At 34.1% G+C, this 18983-nt stretch overlaps 1 protein-coding gene across 1 annotated transcript; it reads left to right on the forward strand.

Annotated features, from left to right (window-relative positions):
* Positions 1–16550: 16550 nt before the first annotated feature.
* On the forward strand, positions 16551–17945 carry LOC111907925 (GATA transcription factor 9). Its single transcript, XM_023903731.3, has 2 exons — positions 16551–16899; positions 17020–17945. Exons 1-2 carry the CDS (start codon positions 16615–16617, stop codon positions 17698–17700), a joined length of 966 nt encoding a protein of 321 aa, XP_023759499.1. The 5' UTR covers positions 16551–16614; the 3' UTR covers positions 17701–17945.
* Positions 17946–18983: the final 1038 nt, after the last annotated feature.

Genomic DNA, 18983 nt, shown 5'->3' on the forward strand with positions numbered 1-18983 from the left:
AACCAATTGAAACTTTGCTTTAGAAACCATTGAGTAACATTTGTTTGTTTGAAACCATACATTATCATAGTTAAGCTTGGAAAGTCATGTAAACGAATATCTTCGATGCATGTGTACAGTCCCGCCGACCTCTTCTCATGAATGACCTGCAAAATGTTTAATCCACAATTATAAGCATAAAGCTTACTGAGTTTCCCGGTATACCACATATTCCATCATACATACAATGCATCCACATAAGATATTAGCTCTAGCGTCGAGCAACAAAATCTCTTATCCATAATAACATACGTATTAGTCATATAAGAAATAATGGTTCTGGTCCAATCCTGGGTGAATGATGTGGGTCAAATCATAGTTTCACATGTTGTCATTAGCTACCCCCATGGTCTTTACTTTCAATGACACGGGATACCCCCATGGTCTTACAAGAAAGTGTCATGGGCTACCCACATGGTCTTTCCCTACAATGCCATGGGCTACTCATATGGTCTTACAAGCAAGTTCCATGGGCTACCCCCATGGTTTTTTCATGAAATTTCATTGGCTACCCCCATGGTCTTACAAGCAAGTGTCATGGACGGCCCCCGTGGTCTTCCCCTGTAATACACCAATTCCTATGTAGTCAGGGATTAGATAGGCAGTCGAACAAAAGATCCACCTAAGAGCGAACAATTAGACAAGAACAACACAATCAGGCATTAGACCAAGAGTTCTTAGGTTATCCAACTTAGACTACATAGAACCCAATAAACCACTACTACATTACCATATAGCATAAAATCATAACAGATACTAGCATATCATACCCTCAAAAACTAGTCGTACCTAGTTACCCTATCATTGACCACTTCTCAATTAAGTTTTTCGTTGTTCATTCGTACATAATCTTGATAACTAGTCGTACCTAGTTACCCTATCATTGCACACTTCTCAATTAAGTTTTTCGTTGTTCATTCGTACATAATCTTGATAACTAGCCTACCCCAGTTACCCTATCCAACATAACTCCTAGAAGTATCATACGATTAACAGGCAAGACCCTACCAAAATAGCATACCAAGACACCAAATGTCCTAAACTGCACACACATAACATGTAGTTATCCTAGCCAACTAACATAGTTATACTCTGACAATACCTCTATCCTACCATGCAAAGGATATACAATTGGATATGTGGAATAGTGAGAAACTCACCTGAATCGCAGAACTAGAGAATCACATCAACACACTAATTCCTTGCATTGAGAAATCCATGAACCAGCTAACACTAAGATAGATAAATCCTTAATCAGCAACCCAAGTCCTCAATCAGCAACCCAAATCCTCCAAGTTTGACCCTAAGTCAAACTGTGTTAAATCTATATGCCCAATAATCATTATTGAGTAGCATTCCTAATAAATGTGATCCTATAAGGTCACACCTTTATCAAGTTGGCACATTTTGTATAATTACTATTAATATTATTATTAATAAATAATATTAATTCTTTATTTAATTAGGGAATAATTATTGTTTTGTGAAAATAATAATTATAAGAGAATATAACTAGTTATTATATCTTATGGTATGAATTAATAAGTGATGCACAATCTTTTAGGCTAGTTGGATTCTATTATCTTTTAACTAGAGACAAATTTTATATTTTAGAAAATTTGAGTTTATAAAAATCAAAGAATCTTTTCTTCTTTCAAGAGATATGGCCGAAATTTTTAAATAGACATGGAGGTTGCTTGTCAACCTCGGTGATTTGTCTCCCCGTGCTTATAAAGGATGCGAATACTTTAGATTATTTCAATCTAAAGCCCTTATCTTGCATGGGATATAAAAGGAGACTCTTCACATGAAAAAACTAGTTAGTTTTTGGTCTTTTTTCTTATTCTCTTTCTCTCTAAAATCATTAGTATGAAGAGCTCTGTCAATTTTGAAGTTTGGTGCTTTACTTTGGTGATGAAAGCCTTCTTGAGTTGTCTCTTTTAGTGCTTATTTGAGTTAAGCACTTAAAGGCTTAAGACACTCAAGAATACAATAAGGAACTAGCATTCTAAGTGCCTTACTCTTGATAGTGGATATACATAGAGAAATTCTACTTTGGAATTTTTGTTATCTTCGTCAACACCCCAAAACCAAATGGGTTCAAAGGTTTTAAAGGGTTTCATTCTAAAACACTCTTTGGTTGTTTTTTTATTTCATTCTAACCTCATAAATGGATCCTTGATGTTTTGGTTTTGTTATAAACTAAAAATAAACTTGTTATTTTTATAATTCTTCCGTTATGGTTTTTATGAAAAACAAACTTATATTTTGTATCAAAACCCATCAAATTGTTCAGAAGTTAATGGTCAATCCAGTCAAAGTCAACACCGCGTCGTAGGCCATACTTGGCCACGTCGTGGAAATGTCAAGACAATCAATCAACATTCAGGACATTTCCATGTTGTAGGCCTTCCTTGTCTACGTTGTGGCAATGCCAAGACAAAACAATTGTGGTTCTAAACTTTACCACATCATGCCTATCCATTGGTCACATCGTGGCCACTAGCAGAATACCATTTCTCTCATTAAGAGCTTAATCCTTACGGATCAAGGCTCATACCTCCAGATCTACTTCTTCTTAATGACTTAATGGATAAAGTTTTCAACTTTATCCATTAGGACTCCACTCCAAGGAAAGATCTTAAACCCTAAGTCCATTAAGATTTTAATATGACCAAAACTTAAACATGGCACCAAGAACACTCAAGCTAAAACCTCTCTTTCTCCATTAATATAAGTTCATGACTACAAGAGTCCAATAATAAGCTCTGGAGTTTCCCAAACTCAAAGAGCTTCCAAGAAGGGACCATAACCAGTCATTTGAGACCTTAAACATGAATCTTGAAAGAACAAGGTCAAGGTGCAAACTTTTTACCTCCAAAGTTTCAAAAACTTGAAGAAGATTATGGTTCTAGTCTTGCTATATGCTTCCTTGCACCAAGAAGGAGTTCTTTTCTTCACAAGCTTCACTAAGGCAAGAGGAACCACTTCAAAATCAAGCCACCAAGCTCATAACCATCGAAGAGGGGCTAGGGCTTTGTTTTGGGAAGATGGAGAGTGAACAGGATGCCCCAAAGTGGTAGTTAAGGTGCTTAAATATGGGAGAAACCCTGAAAAAGCATGGGCTTGGTTTGCAACACTTGCCACCTTATGGCCATTATGTTTCCACGTCGTAACGCTCACCCAAAACATGTGTTCCATAACATTTGTGCCACATCGTGACACTCTATGTGTCCTGTCGTGACATATGGTTTTCCTTAAAAACCATTCCTTCGACTCCTTTATATCATCCACTAATCCATTCTGGGAAACATGTGTTACATGGTCATAGGAGATATATCACATGATGCTCCCAAGACTACCTAAAATTGGAGAAGAATTTGATTATGATGTTCATATTATCTTATAGAAGAAATTGATAATGGTGTTAATTGTTTGTGATATGGTGTTCATATTTGATTATAGAAAAAAAAAATTGTTTTTTTTATATATTTTTTAGTTAGTTATTTTAATCGAGCCATCGTTTTTTATTTCCTATGTTCCTGTTCGAAAAAGTAAGCAAACGATTCTTATAGTTGTTGGTTATGTAGTTGATATATATATATATATATATATATATATATATATATATATATATATATATATATATATATATATGCAATATCTTAGTACATTTTAAGTAATATTTTGGTTAATTGCAAAGATATTTGATACTTATTGAATTAAATTATATTTTGTAGCCAAATATGACATTCTTGAAGAATAAGGACCAGACGTGACAAATATTGGATCTTGGAAGACTGGAGCTAAAACATAAGCCTAATGGAATTTAAAAGAAGAAGATTCTAGCAAAAAGACCAAGTTCACAACATGAACATAACAATCTCATGACGTGAGGAGCGAGATTCTAGAAGATAACTATGCTGAAGCCAAATTCCTTGCCAGACACGGATTATACTAAGCTCACGACGTGAGATCTTAATTCTCATATCATGAGCTACGATTTTATGAAAACTATAAATAGCCTTTGCACATTCGACTTGAGAGGTTGGATTTGGAGATATTCTACAGAGATAGTCGATTTTAGAGGCCAGAAACATGCGAAATTCAACTATTTTAAGGAGAGATCATTTGAAATTGAAGATTTGAACACTACACATCACATTCGGTTTGCCTTGATTTAATCATGTTGAATACCTATGATTTTTTGTGCTTAATTTTATCCATGATTAGCTAAATATTTGGCTTTCGTTTAGTGTAGATGAACCTTAATACTATGTGCTAGTTTTCTATATTTGGACTTAACGAAGTTGCTTTTATACATGTGTTTCATTATCATTACCTAGCATGTTAAGGTTTTCATCTTTGTTGCTTTAATTCAAGTTAGTTTTCATCTTTGTTGCTTTAATTCAAGTTAAGTGTAGTTTAGTGACCAATAAATTACATGAACTTGTTTACCTAATAGTTTAGTGACCATTAAATTGCTAGAGTTAGGATTAACCAAATCTTAGATTAAGTAGTAAAGGTAACAACTTTAGCTGTGTTAAAGAACATAATTTGATCATAATTGTGTTTGATTAATTGTCTTGACCATAGATAATTATCTAGATATATCTTACATTGCCCAATTATCATTATTAATCAATTTTGTGTTTGCTTGTGTATAACCATTACATAGTAGTACATGAAGTGATAAAAATATTAGTAAATCGGACCTAGACTGATAATTACATCTAAATTGGTAACTAACTGAATAAATCCATACTTAGAAACTACACATAGGAAAAGGGGGGATTCAAAGTTGTGGAAGTATTTTCTAAATCTTATTTACAATCTTTTTTAGTTGAGTGGTTAGTTTGAAGTCTATATGAACTTGCAAAATCATACAAAACCCCCCTCTTTAGTTATAGTTTTTAGATTAATTTTTAGCAGTTAAATTATTTGCTAAATCCATTCCTTGTGTTCGTTATCCAACTTACTTTACAATACTATATACTAACTAGGTACATTATCTATATGTGCATTAGTCGATAAGTAGTTAGGTTCAGGCCCGGTTTTAGGGGGGAGGGGGGAAAGAGGGGCAGCCGCACAAGGCCACGAAAAAAATAGGGCCCGAGTTTAAATTAAATTATATATTTAAAAACTAAATATATATGAATTTATTCAAAATATTTCATAGGGTTTTGGTAGCCCAATTGGCAAAGGCATGTCTTTTTTTTCAAAAGCAATGTAGGTTCGATCCTCTTTCAAAGCATTTTGATGTTTTAAATTCAAGTTACAGATTTTGTCTTATATTCAAAAGCAATGTAGGTTCGATCCTCTTTCACACATTTTGATGTTTTAAATTCAAGTTACACATTTTGTCTTTTATTCAAAAGCAATGTAGGTTTGATCCTCTTTCACAACATTTTGATGTTTTAAATTCAAGTTACACATTTGACCATTTCTTTATGCTATATATTTCATAATCAACCCCTCCTTCCAATATGTTTAACAAATCATTTTCATAAGTTACATAATTAGCCCTTGAACTTTATATAAAATTTCATATGTTCCTTTTTAATTAATTTATTTACTTTTAAGTTTTCCGTAACGATAATTCACCGTCTTAAATTTTTTTTCCTTATATATTAAAAAATTGTATTTAGGGCCCCATTTTTCTTCTTAGCACATGGCCCTTAAAATCATAGAGCTGTCCCTGGTTAGGTTTATAAATTTAAAGCTAGATATGTATAATTTTGCACATCAAGTTTTTTGCATCATTGTTGGGGAACAACTATTTCAGTTATTATTTTAATTGCTTTAGGTTAATCGGTCATTTTTGTAGGGTAAAACCTACAAAAAGTTACTTTTTAGCTTTAGTTAATTTCCCTGAAATATTGAACTCACGATGTGAGCTCTTAACGCTCAAGATGTGAGCCCTGATAATCTCAGAGTTTATTTCATTTTTACGTTTTGTTTTTCTTCTATTTGATTTACCACCTCATGGAAATAATTACCACATCGTGGTAATCAAACAGTAGGTTTTTATTCTATTTTAGTTCGTTTTTATGTTTTTGTTTTTGTTTTTTTTTTCGGTAATACATGACCCACAGATCAAAGACACCATTGACACCACCATTTGACGATCCAGAGTCAGCATTTCATAAAAAGAAGAGCAAACACATTGGAAAATCAAGCAACAAGCTGGTAAACAAAAACACGTTTGAAAGTTTTGAGAAGACTCCTAACAAAAAGGAAGTTGGTTATGAGCCCAAAACAGAATCAAACTAAAGTAGCAAACCCGAAAGCGAGCCCAAAAACAACATAGCAAACATTTCTGACATGACAATGGTGGCATACAAGAAGAGAATTTGTGACGATGTCGGTCCGAGCCTTGTCTAACCCGAAATTCCTGATACGCAAACTTCAAGCTCAAGGGGAACATCTTTTCCGCGCTAAAACATATTCCATTCTACTGAAAAGATCATGAAGATGTATACAAACACCTCAATGAAGTCAATGACATCGTCGATTGCTTTAATATTCCAAACATTCCACGAGAAACGATGTTGTTGAGAATGCTTTTGGTCACCTTCAAAGGAGCAGCTAAAGATTGGTTGAAGGCACTCCCACCCAGTGCAATTACAACATGGGCAAAAGTGTGTGACGAATTCCTCCAACAATTTTGCCCACCATCAAAGGTTTCTAAGCTTAAGATAGTTATAGCCAATTTCGAGCAACAAGCGGGGAGTCATTGTATGAAGCATGGGAAAGATATAATGGATTGCTACGAAATTGTCCCCAAAATGATCTTAATGAGCAACAAAAAGTATCTATATTTTATGATGGGGTAAACGTAATGACAAGGCAACTCCTCGATTCTTAAGGTCCTCTCACGAAAAATAATCTCGCTATAATCAAAGAACTAATTGAAGAATTTTCAAAGCATTCAAGAGAGTACCACAACCCTCGACAAGACGGAGAAAAGGGAATCACAAATGCTGCTTCGAAGGACATGGAGACAGTTTTGGCAATGTTGAGTAACATGGATCGAAGAATGACAAAAATGAACCAATCCATACATGCAATACGTGTGGGTTGTGAAAATTGCAATGGGCTACATTTGACAAAGGATTGCCATTTGGACGAAAATAGGCATAAAAAATCTCAAGTTTGCTACTCTAGTGGAGACCGCTTTGATGAAGATTGGATAAAGCCAAAGAAATAATGGTTGCCCTATGAAGAGTACAAAAAGCAAAAAGAAGAAAAATATCGACAAACTGGATGGGGCCTTTACCAAAAAAAGAACAACCACCATCCAAGAAGAAGTTGCACTTTGATTCAATGCTTAATAGGTTCATGGAGGCTTCTGAAAAATGACATGATGCAACTGATGTTACCATTAGAAATCAACAAGCTTCCATCAAAAATATTGAGACTCAACTCGAGCAATTGACCACACTAGTTCACGAACGGTTACCACCTAAATTCCCCGATCAAAAGACGCAACCACATATCATGGTCATATCCACGGAAGAAGACACCATCTCTAAGTTCTTGGAGGCATTAGAAGAAGACACAAAGTAGCTCGATCCACAACTGAAGCGGAAGAAAATAGAAGAAAAATATGAAGTTGTTGATACCCAGTTCTCACGTCGTGAGGATCAACCCCTCCATCGTGGGTTGGGTCTGATCATAAAAAATCTTCTTTTGTCAAGGCATATCAATCTCCATTACCATTTCCTTCTCGAGCTAGAGTGCATCCATTGGAACAAGAGCATAAGAAGTTTATGAATCAAGTCAAGGGTATTCCAATTAATACCCCATTTATTGAATCATTAGCTAACGTTCCCAAATATGCTAAATTTCTGCAAGATCTCCTCGACACTCGTCAACAATTAGAGAAGACTTCCAAGGTGGTTCTTAGTGGGCAATGTTAAATTGTGATTATGGAGGGAATACCAAAGAAAATGAGAGATCCCGGACACCTTACACTTCCGAGTGAGTTTGGAAATAACACAAAGACATTTGCCTTAGCCGATTCTGGAGTGAGCATTAATTTGATGCCATATTTGTTTTATCAAAACCTTAATCTTCCAAAATTGAAGAGCACAAGGATGAGAATTAATATCGCTAATCATTTGGTTACTCGTCCTCGAGGCATAATTAAAGATATATTGGTAAAATTGGTAAAATTTGTTTTTCCAATTGATTTTGTAGTGATAGACATGAAAGAGGATGCAAATGTTCCTATTATCCTTGGACGCCCATTACTTAATACCGCACGAGCCTTGGTAGATATTCGTGAATCAAAGCCTACCTTGCAAGTGGTAAAAAGGAGATGACATACGAAGTTGAAGAAAGATTTGAAAAAATCTAAAGCTCAAAATGAAGTATTCTTTATTGATGAAGACAACGAACTTGGAGAGTTAGAAAAATTAATGGAAAAAGAGATCCAAACAAGAGAAAAGCCTAAAGAACTAGTCAAACCCACTAAACTAAGAGCCTCGATACCGATGATCTTTGAGGTCTTTGCCTTTACTACACCAAAAATTCAAGAAGAAGGGGTTTGTGAAAGTGAAGAGCTAAGTTCAAGTGATGAAGGGGATGAACATGAAAGGAAGGAGGAAAATATTGATACAATGAAGATGGACAACATGGGACTAGCTGAAAATCAAGAGAAGAACTCGAAGGATGTGAAAACTCAAGGAGATAAGAGAAAGCTTGAGGCGTGCAACATTCAAAAAAAGAAAGAAAAATCTAAGAAGGCATATATAAGAAGGATTCAAGCCTAAAAAAGGAGGTGGAAGGAAAAAAAAGTGCAACGGGAATTAGCATGCCCAACCGCAACAATATAGGATGTAAGGAGTGTGGCTCATGAAAAAGAAGCGCTTCTCAAGAGGCAACCTGAGATCGGTTTGGATTTTCTTTTCTTTTCTTCTTTTATTTTTATGTTTTTGCATTTTAGGGTAGTTTTCTTTGTCATTCTCCAAAATTTTGAAATCAAGAGTGGGATCCAAATTGTAAGTGAAAGATATTCTTCAAAAATTTATAATGGAAAAATAATGATAATTAATAGAATAAATCACGAGTAAAATATATAAAGAATTTGGATTTGTGACCCAACAGTAGTAGCCCATAGAAACGGACCAGACAAGGCTCACGACGTGAGCCCATGAATCTCATGACATGAGAAGTAAAAACACGGTACGCTTAAAGATCATAAGTCACTTTCAATTGCACTTTCACTTTCAACTCACTTACGACGTGAGCTCGATCTGGTCCCTTTGCACTTTGAATTCAGCCGAAAATCTTACTTTCCTCCATCTTGCTTAGGTTTACATCTCCAAGGTAATGATTTACGTCATTTTTCATGATCAAATCCACTAATTTTGAGAATTTAGGACTTAGGGTTTATGTTAAATTTTGGTTTCACCCAAATTCCCCTAATTTGGTACGAATTAGGTCTTACATGTTAGATTTTAGGACATTAAACTGCTATTAGAGAAAACCTTGGTAATTGTTGGACTGAGTTTTTCCTGCTTAAAGTCTAATTCAAATCTGCCATGTTTGAAGCTCACGACAAGAGCCTTAAAGCTCACGAAGTGAGTTCTAGGTTAATGGGTTTCTATGCAATCTGCTAAGTATTTAATCGGTGGTATTTCTTTTTGGGTTTTGTTTGTTGTGTATTTTACAAAAAATGCCATCAAGGAGAAACAATGAACAATTCCAAGAAAATGTGTTTGAACTCCACCCATTGTATCAATTTCCCGTCAATGTTCCTTAAAATGTGGTGAATAACCTCAAGGATAAATTGGGATGGTTATACAATAGGGAGTTTGCAATTTCTCCTCACATTGACTGGGTAAAATTGGAAGAAATTGGAATTATGGCGAGGTTGACCCTATATTTAACCAAAACATTTGTTGGGGATGGATTTTCTTTCACATGCAATGGGTGGAAAATTTGTTTGCCATTAGTGAGCCGGTTTACAAAGAGTTATGTGTCGATTTTTTCGCAACAGTCTCATTTGAAGAAAGCACGGAAGATCCTTACTATAAACGAGCCCTTGCTTTTCGTCTTGGGGGCAAATATCGCGAATACAGCTTGGTGGAATTTTCATGGAGAATGGGGATTTATGAGAAAAAAGAAACAGTGTCTCCAACTTTTGGTAAATTTTTAAGGGCAGTTGCACGAGAATATTCTCAAGGGGTAAATGGGTATGATTTTGGACTACAATTGCTAATGGGGCATTTTATTTGGGTGTCTCACAAGAAAGCCACATCCGGTCACGTATTCACTAACCCCTTCACCGTTTTGTGACTTTTTCTATCAACCATAAGAAAAATGAGGACAAGGTCATGAGTCTCAACTTGTTCTTTTTAAGGTCCATTATTGCGTCGACCGTTTGTTGCAACATTCCTTACCATCTTGCTAGCTAGTTGGGAAGCAAGCCGATCACTTCACGAACATGGAGCCCTATATCGGGTGGTCATTTTCTCACTCGCTTGGCACGATTGTATGGTCTTTTTACACCATGGATTACTCACACCTTGACATGAAAGGAAGGAGATGATTTATCTTTGGGTTATTTGGAGTCCATATATGTTATTATAAATATGGGTACACATTGGAATATTCCCGCTGACAACGAGGCTGGAAATTTGGATCAACTCGAGGAGCATCCGAGACCGTTGGGGGCACAGGAATGTGAGGGAAAGAGGAGACCGAGGCTAATAACAACAACCTCAATAATTTGAGGGTGGTGTACCAACCAACCCATTTCAAAGTCGGGTTGGTACATATTTAGATAATTTACAAGGGGTGTGAACTATCACAACCAATCTATGGACGTTTTGTTTTCACACTTTCACATCATGCGACCACCCACTATGCCACCTCACTATCCATACATTCTGATATGGGAGGAGCTTTGGTCACGACCGGGAGATGGAGCCCGGCCTAATTGAGCGGGAGGCGATGAAGATGATGATTGATATTTAACCTTTTTTTATTTATTTTATTTTTCTTAGTTTATTTTTGGTGTGTTGTGTGTGTTTTTATTTTTATTTGGTTTGTTTTTAAAAACATGTAACTGAATGGTAGATGTTAGTTTTCTCGTTACAACCAGTAGTTTGTTTGTTCGCAGAACCATTTCGCATTGAGAGAAAAAAAAGAGATCAAAAGAGAAGTCATGAGCATTAGAGAAAAGAATCAAAGATCATAATCTTTGATTAGTGTGGGGTGACAGTGGTGTGTGAAGAAAGAGTAGAGAGAAGAAAGAATTCCACCAAAATGGGTCTTTAAACAAGTATTAATGAGTTAAGAAGACAATAAAGATCACATACATAGAAGACTTATATAAGGAATGCAATATGCCATCACCTAGATCTCACATCGTGATTATCTACTTCTCACAACGTGAGGCATATATCATCGTGATTTCAAAAACGATCTGAACTATATTTATGTCGTGAGTCGGAACATATGGCATAACACTCTCTTCTTTCATCCTTATAATGTGGCGTATTCTTTCCTACATTAAGATGTTTTACTTTAAATATTTTATGCACCACACTTTTTGAAGTTGCAAGTTTATGGTTCGCATTTTATTCATCACATTCATGAGTACTAGAAAAGTCCAAGTTCCAGTTACATATTCAAGATGTTCGAGTTTTTCACATATCTTCAAGAAATCGATATCGCCACTACTATCCCAGGGGAGTCTATTCCTTTTCTCCCATTTTTATTGTTTTTAATAGTTTTATACATACAATGAGGGCATTGTATGAAATAGGTGTGGGGGAGCGTGTACCTGAAATCTATCCAGGAGTGCTTTTGTAATCATGGCACTTAGACTAATACATCTAACTAATAAATGTTGAAGTTAAGCTCCCTTGCTTAAGTATGTAGGAATTGAGAGAAAAAAGTGAGTTATATAAAAAAGAGAGAAATTAAAATAATGTTGTAGAAAGAATTTTGGAGCAATCAAAGTACGAAGATCAAAAGACAAAAAATTCTAAAGACTCAAAAATTGAAGATACCAAAAATCAACCAAAAAGGTGTTGAATTCGAACAAATCAAAGAAAAGATGAATTCAAAGAGCTCCATTGTGATATCAAAGTTGTAATTCTTTCTAGATATTATATATGCGTGGGTAGGTTAACCAAAAATACCTTGAGGTTAAGAAAGATTTCTGACGATGGATTTGGAGGGTTGCAAAAATGAGTTTCATATAAACTAAAGGGTGAAGGTTCATAAGGATTGTGAGTATTTAGGATTGGAAAATTTTTAGGAATTATAGACACAAATATAAGCATTGCGGTCTTGGTGTAATGGTTGGTTTCTAATTGAATTGTATTGTGCAATGTTGGTAATGGAAGTTTAACTTAAAAGATTAATTTTGCTTACGGACAAGCAAAAGATAAGTGTGGGGTATTTTGATATTGTCATATATATATATATATATATATATATATATATATATATATATATATATATATGCGCAATATTTTAATACATTTTAAGTAATATTTTGTTTAATTGCAAAGACATTTGATACTTATTGAATTGAATTATATTTTGCAGCGTGACAAATATTGGAGCTTGGAAGGACTAGAGCTAAAACAAAAGCCTAATGGAGTTCAAAAGAAGAAGATTCTAGCAAAAGACCAAGCTCACGACGTGAGCATAACAATCTCACGACGTGAGGATCAAGATTCTAGAAGATAACTATGCGGAAGCCAAATTCCTTGCCAGACACAGATTCTACTGAGCTCACGACGTGAGATCTTAATTATCATGACATGAGCTACGATTTTATGAAAATTATAAATACCCTTTGCACATTTGAATTGAGAGGTTGGATTAGAGCTATTATAGAGAGATAGTCGATTTTAGAGGCCATAAACCTGCGAAATTCAACTATTTTAAGGAGAAATCATTTGAAATTGAAGATTTGAAGACTAAACACCACATTCGGTTTGCATTGATTTAATCATGTTGAATGAATACCTATGATTTTGTGTGCTTATTTTCTGCCATGATTAGCTAAATATTAGGCTTTAGTAGTTAAATTATTAGCTAAATTCGTTCTATATGTTCGATACCCAACTTACTTTACTATACTATATACTTACTAGGTACACTGCCTATAGGTACATTACTAAATAAGTAGTTAAGTTTATAAATTTAAAGCTAGATAGGTATATTTTTGCACATCGGTAGTTTTGATTATCGGAGCCTTATTGGGAAACGCTTACCATGTGACCGAAACTTTATTTGAATTATTTTCATCAAGTGGATATGGCTGAAGAAGTTCCAGTTATGTGTGTTTCAATGAAACAGAGACATATCAAAGCAAAACATGTTATATATGCACCTTACAACATTTTGTCTGAATGGAATCTCATATTCCAATTATGTCATAATAAAATCTCGAATTCCAAGTCAACCGAAGCAGTAAATTACAATACACACCATATAAATGGAATCTCGTAAGATTTGCATTCTGATTTTGGTTAAAGGATATTAAGGTTAGGCCTTTACTTTTAATTATGTTGTTATAGTCTTCATCTTGGGTTTAAATATTGTTGCTACTTTATCATTTCCGAGTTTTGATTCGGTTTATATTTTGTTTCAGGATCAACTCACTCGGAATAAACAAAGTTGTTTGGAACATGGAGAACATTAGTGTATTCTAGCAACATGTATTCTGTCGGAATATATAAAACGATTATTAGAGATAATATTCTTTTAGAATGGACTAATACTTTTGTTAGATTTTGATGTTTTTTTTAACTATTCTTAGTTTTAATCTTTAAGAATAAATGTAATTTTTAATCATTATTAGTCATATTTTTTTCAGATGTAATTCTTCTTTACAATCTTATTATTTAAAAGTTTATGTAATTAGTGATTCTTAAATAATAAAATTTGTATTGTTTAGAAAATGTTATTCTTGATAATATATGTTGTAGAATTCTTTAAATCATGTTAAATATCTTAAATGGAATTGTATTATGTAAGAATAAAATCGGAAATAGATTTATTGGTTTATTGTTAGCATTCTATCATTCTGACAAAATAAAATCGGTTATTATAAAAAATTACGAATTAAAATTGAATTAATTTAAAAATTCATATTTTTAAAATTAAAATATTTAATTATCCCTTAAAATTTTCTTTTTTTAAAATGGTTTAATTGACCAAAATACCTTTATGGTGAAATTTGTGTGATTATATGGTACATGTTATCCTAATCACTCAGATCATGACCATTAATTATATTCATCCACTGGTTCAAAATTGTCCTTATGACCACACAATAGATGTACAGAATAAATAAACCTAGCCTTACGATTAAGCATGTATTCACTTGAATCCAAGATGATCCCATCGACATCTATTGTCACCTTCTTTTTGGTTTTAGTTATGATAATGTTGTTTCTATTAGGGATTTTAGGTTACAAATCAAATGTACATGCAGAAATTCTCTTAACACTTAAGGGTACATGTAACCTAAAATGGATCTATGTCTTTTTAACCTCTAATAGTAACATACTTATGAAAAACAAAAACTAAACCCTATTAATCGAAATTCATGGTTAAGAATACATACCTTTTGTATATTTAAACAAGCTAATCAAAATCTTCTTGTCTCCTTGGAAAACCTATCTCCAATAATGTGCCAGCCTCTAATGTTTCACACCCACAATTCAAGAAAACCTAAGATTGAGAGGAGAGAGCACTGAGGGAGAGCAAATTTTTGGATTTCACTCTTGGAAAAGGTTAGCCACAAAATTTGTTGCTCCAAGGGTCCTATTTATAATTCAAGTAACTTGTAGATGAATCCAGATTTGAATAATTATATAACAGATTTAATCCCTACTCGAATCATTTCCTTATCTACTATCAAGAGGCTTCTAGAAAACTTAGAACATCACATAAGAATACGTGTCATTACATCAGTTAATCTTCTCAAAGTTCTAACTTATCCTTCTAAAATCTAACATTCACAACTCTATCTAGTCTAAATACACATCAAAATTATACAATATGCAAAGTATGCCTAATGATCTAATCCCATATTTAAACTATATAAGGAGAAAGGATAAGCTACTTATCTGATTCCCAAGGTCAAGTCTCCTGAACTTTTAAACTCTAATAAGTTCTCATATTGGGGATGACATCACCATATTTTAATCATTTGAAAGAATACAAATCTCACAATATAATAACATTAACATAAATACAGAATGCAATGTGTAACATCTAGATTTTCAAACCAAATTTTTCATTTTAAATTTCCATAAAACATAGTTTATAAAAACCAACTCAAGAAATCACAAGTGTCAAATACAAATCATCATAAAAAATATCAGAGTGTCCCAAAAATATATGAAATCAGAAACTATAGGTGAATGTGTACAATCAAGCATTCGATTTCGCGCGATCATCAGAAGTACCTGAAACACATGTAATCAACAACTGTAAGTACAAAGTTTGGTGAGTTCCCAAAAAAACTACATACAACACAACATAAAATAAACATCTAGGGGTTATCAACAACCCTGAAGACTACCCAAAGTCTCAGTGGGCAAACAACATGCACTATGAGTTATCAGCAACCATGGAAACTATCTGAAGTCTCTTCACACACACAACAACACATATCACACACACACCCACCCACACACATACATACATATATATATATATATATATATATATATATATATATATATATATATATATATTCTACCACATAGATAAGAATAGTGAGGAGACTCACATTGCACAGATGACTGATAAAACTCACACCCAAACTGTCGGAACTAGAATCTGCCTATTAATTACACTAATTAACCCTAAATAACAATTAAGATAATTAGCCAAAAATAAGATTGTAAATATTCTTAGGTACTCGGAGTATATAAAGCTCTAATCCGTATATGGACTGTAATATAATCCTCTTATATAGCAACGTAAATTTATGATTATATGCCTGATGGTTGAATGATACGTTGAAAACAATAAAATTATAAATATTCATAATAAGAATGCATATCACGAATGTTATCAAACCCCATTAGGTGAAGACTAGAAGATCATCTTAAATTATCTTAAATTATATACACAAAGAATTATCTAATATCGTTAAAAATTATCGATTTTTTATATCGCTACAAAAAGATTAAAGTTCAGAAAAATATTCTCATAAAATTATACTACCATGATATTTTTATGAATAAATCAAATTGTTTTTCATCCTAATCTGTCTTATATTTGGTAAACCTAAATTAAAAGAAAAAGAGAAAAAGGAAAAAAGGAAAAGAAAAAAGGAAAAGCACATTTGAAGAAGAAATTTAAGAATGGGAAACAACTTTGAGTAGCAAGTGTGACTTGAGCCATTAGATTCTATTTTTAATTTTTTAAGCACCTAAAGATGCTTTTATTTAATTACATAATAAAAATTTTACACTTAGCCCCCTCCCCCTTCACTCCTCAAATACCGCCCACCACCAACACACCCATTTCACCTTTCTCCGTCTCTCTCTCCCAATTATCACAACTGAAGCTCCGGTCGCACTCATGGGAAGTTACTTCGGCGCCGGAGAATGCTTCTTTGAACAACAGAAGCCGGCCGACTTCATCACCGGAGGCAATCAGTTCACCATTGATGACTTGCTCCTTGATTTTCCTAACGACGAAGATGTCGTCATGAACGAGGCTTATTACGAGAGTTTTAATTCTAATTCAGCTGATTTCTCCAGCTCAAATTCCTCTATCTCCGGCAGCGAACCTCAGTTATCCGGAAATATCAGCTCCTATAGCCTCTCCGACTCTCAATTCTCCGGTGGTGAACTTTGTTTACCGGTAAGTTCAATTCCACCTCCATAATCTCAAGCTCAATTTCCGTTTCTGTTTCGATTTCGTGTTATTATGAAAACTCGAACAAACTCTAATGAATTCATGTGTTGAATTTGAATTATGCAGTATGATGATTTAGCAGAGCTGGAATGGTTATCGAGTTTCACAGAGGAATCATTCTCGAGCGACGACTTACATAATCTGCAATTAATCTCCGCCGCAAACAAAGCACCCGCCACCGCCACCGCTACCGCCACCGACACCTCATCTTCCGAGACGACTCGCGAATACCAACACAAAACCACAGGTCCTAACAGAATTAACTCACCGATATTTCAAACCAACGTTTTGGTCCCCGGTAAAGTTCGTAGCAAACGATCACGCGCCGCTCCCTGCGATTGGTCCTCACGCCTCCTTCTCCTCAAATCGTCAACGACCGACATTAACAAGCCGGAAACCACCCACCGTTCCGATAACTCTCTCCGAAGATGCCTGCATTGCGGTTCCGACACAACACCGCAGTGGCGGAGGGGTCCAATGGGTCCTAAAACGTTATGCAACGCATGTGGAGTCCGTTACAAATCCGGTCGGTTAGTCCCGGAGTATCGCCCCGCCGCTAGCCCCTCGTTTGTTCCGGCGAAACACTCAAACTCTCACCGGAAAGTAATGGAGCTCCGACGACAAGTGGAACTTCAAAATTCACAGCAACAATTGGTGAACCATATCTCAAATTTTGATGGGTGTAACGCCGGCGATGATTACTTGATTCATCGCCAAATCGGGCCAAGTTTCATGCATATGATCTAATCAACACCATCATCATCATCCTCATCATCACCATCATCATCATCATCATCTTAATCATAATCATGAACCAATTTTACGTATTAGTAGTGATTTTAGCGTTAAGATTAGTCTCTTCCAAGAAGAATATGATCTCAATCAAAGAGAAAACAGATAACATGATGAATTCATTGTAGAATTTTGTAATCAGATTTACTAATCGTTGATTTTATCAATTGAATGAAAGTTTCGTTGATTTTAAATATGAATATGAATTGTTTTTATAGATTTTATAATTTTAGTGTGTTGTGTGTTGTGTGGGGTTTAACACAGTAAAAATGCGAATGGTGGAATAGTAACGTAAGCGGCATGGTCCATCGTTGTGCACTCAATGCCACATGCAACCGCTCAAACTTTTATATCAAAGTCTTATCTGTTATCAACTTATCATATTTCATTTTCCAAGATTTTTTTTTTTTTTTTAAATTTTGGCTTCGATTTATGAAATTACATTATTACCCTTTAACCCAACCAAAAATGTTCTTATGATTTGTCTCTTGATCATTATGGTTGAGACTTGAGACCTTTGTTTCATTTAAAAATCAAGACTTTGATTTTAAGCAAATATGTAATGATGAAAATCAAGTTTTACTTGACTTGTAGGTTTCATCCTCTTTTTCTTTTAAGTTTTTTGTTCAAGTTGTTTGATGAAATTGAAGATTTTATATGTTTTTCAATATATTTACATAAGAGAGCTAATTTGTACAAAGTAATTTTTGTTATAAACAATAATTTATGTTTTAGATGGGTTGTACAATATGTAAAAAAATCATAACCTTGTTGTATATATATGGCAATAAATTGTCCGAATTAACTTCTTTTATATAATCGTTGTCGTCCTATAAAACTCATAACAAGTTTAACAATTATAGGGATAACTTGCACATGACTATTGGGATCAATGACTTTATGTTGATATTTTTTTTTTCAAACTTTGATATTTTTATTTATAAGTTTACCAATTTTACCTCTAATGATATTTGTTTTAAAGATTTTTTGATTTAACTATATAGTTTTGCGTTCTTTAGAACGTTTCTTTCCTACCATTACCAAACAGTTGTCCTAAATCAAATGAAAGAAGCCTCATTAATTAGTGAAGAACTCTTTAGGCTCAAGTAAACTTTTGTATTTTACTTTATTATTTTTTAATTTTCCAAATGTTTTGATTCTTTTAGCTTTTTGAAATGACAATGTTAACCCAAACAAGGACATGATAATTAGGAAAAATGGTAATAAAACACGCAAAT

Source organism: Lactuca sativa, chromosome 4 (genome assembly GCF_002870075.4).
Source record: "Lactuca sativa cultivar Salinas chromosome 4, Lsat_Salinas_v11, whole genome shotgun sequence".
NCBI classification, from domain to species: domain Eukaryota; kingdom Viridiplantae; phylum Streptophyta; class Magnoliopsida; order Asterales; family Asteraceae; genus Lactuca; species Lactuca sativa.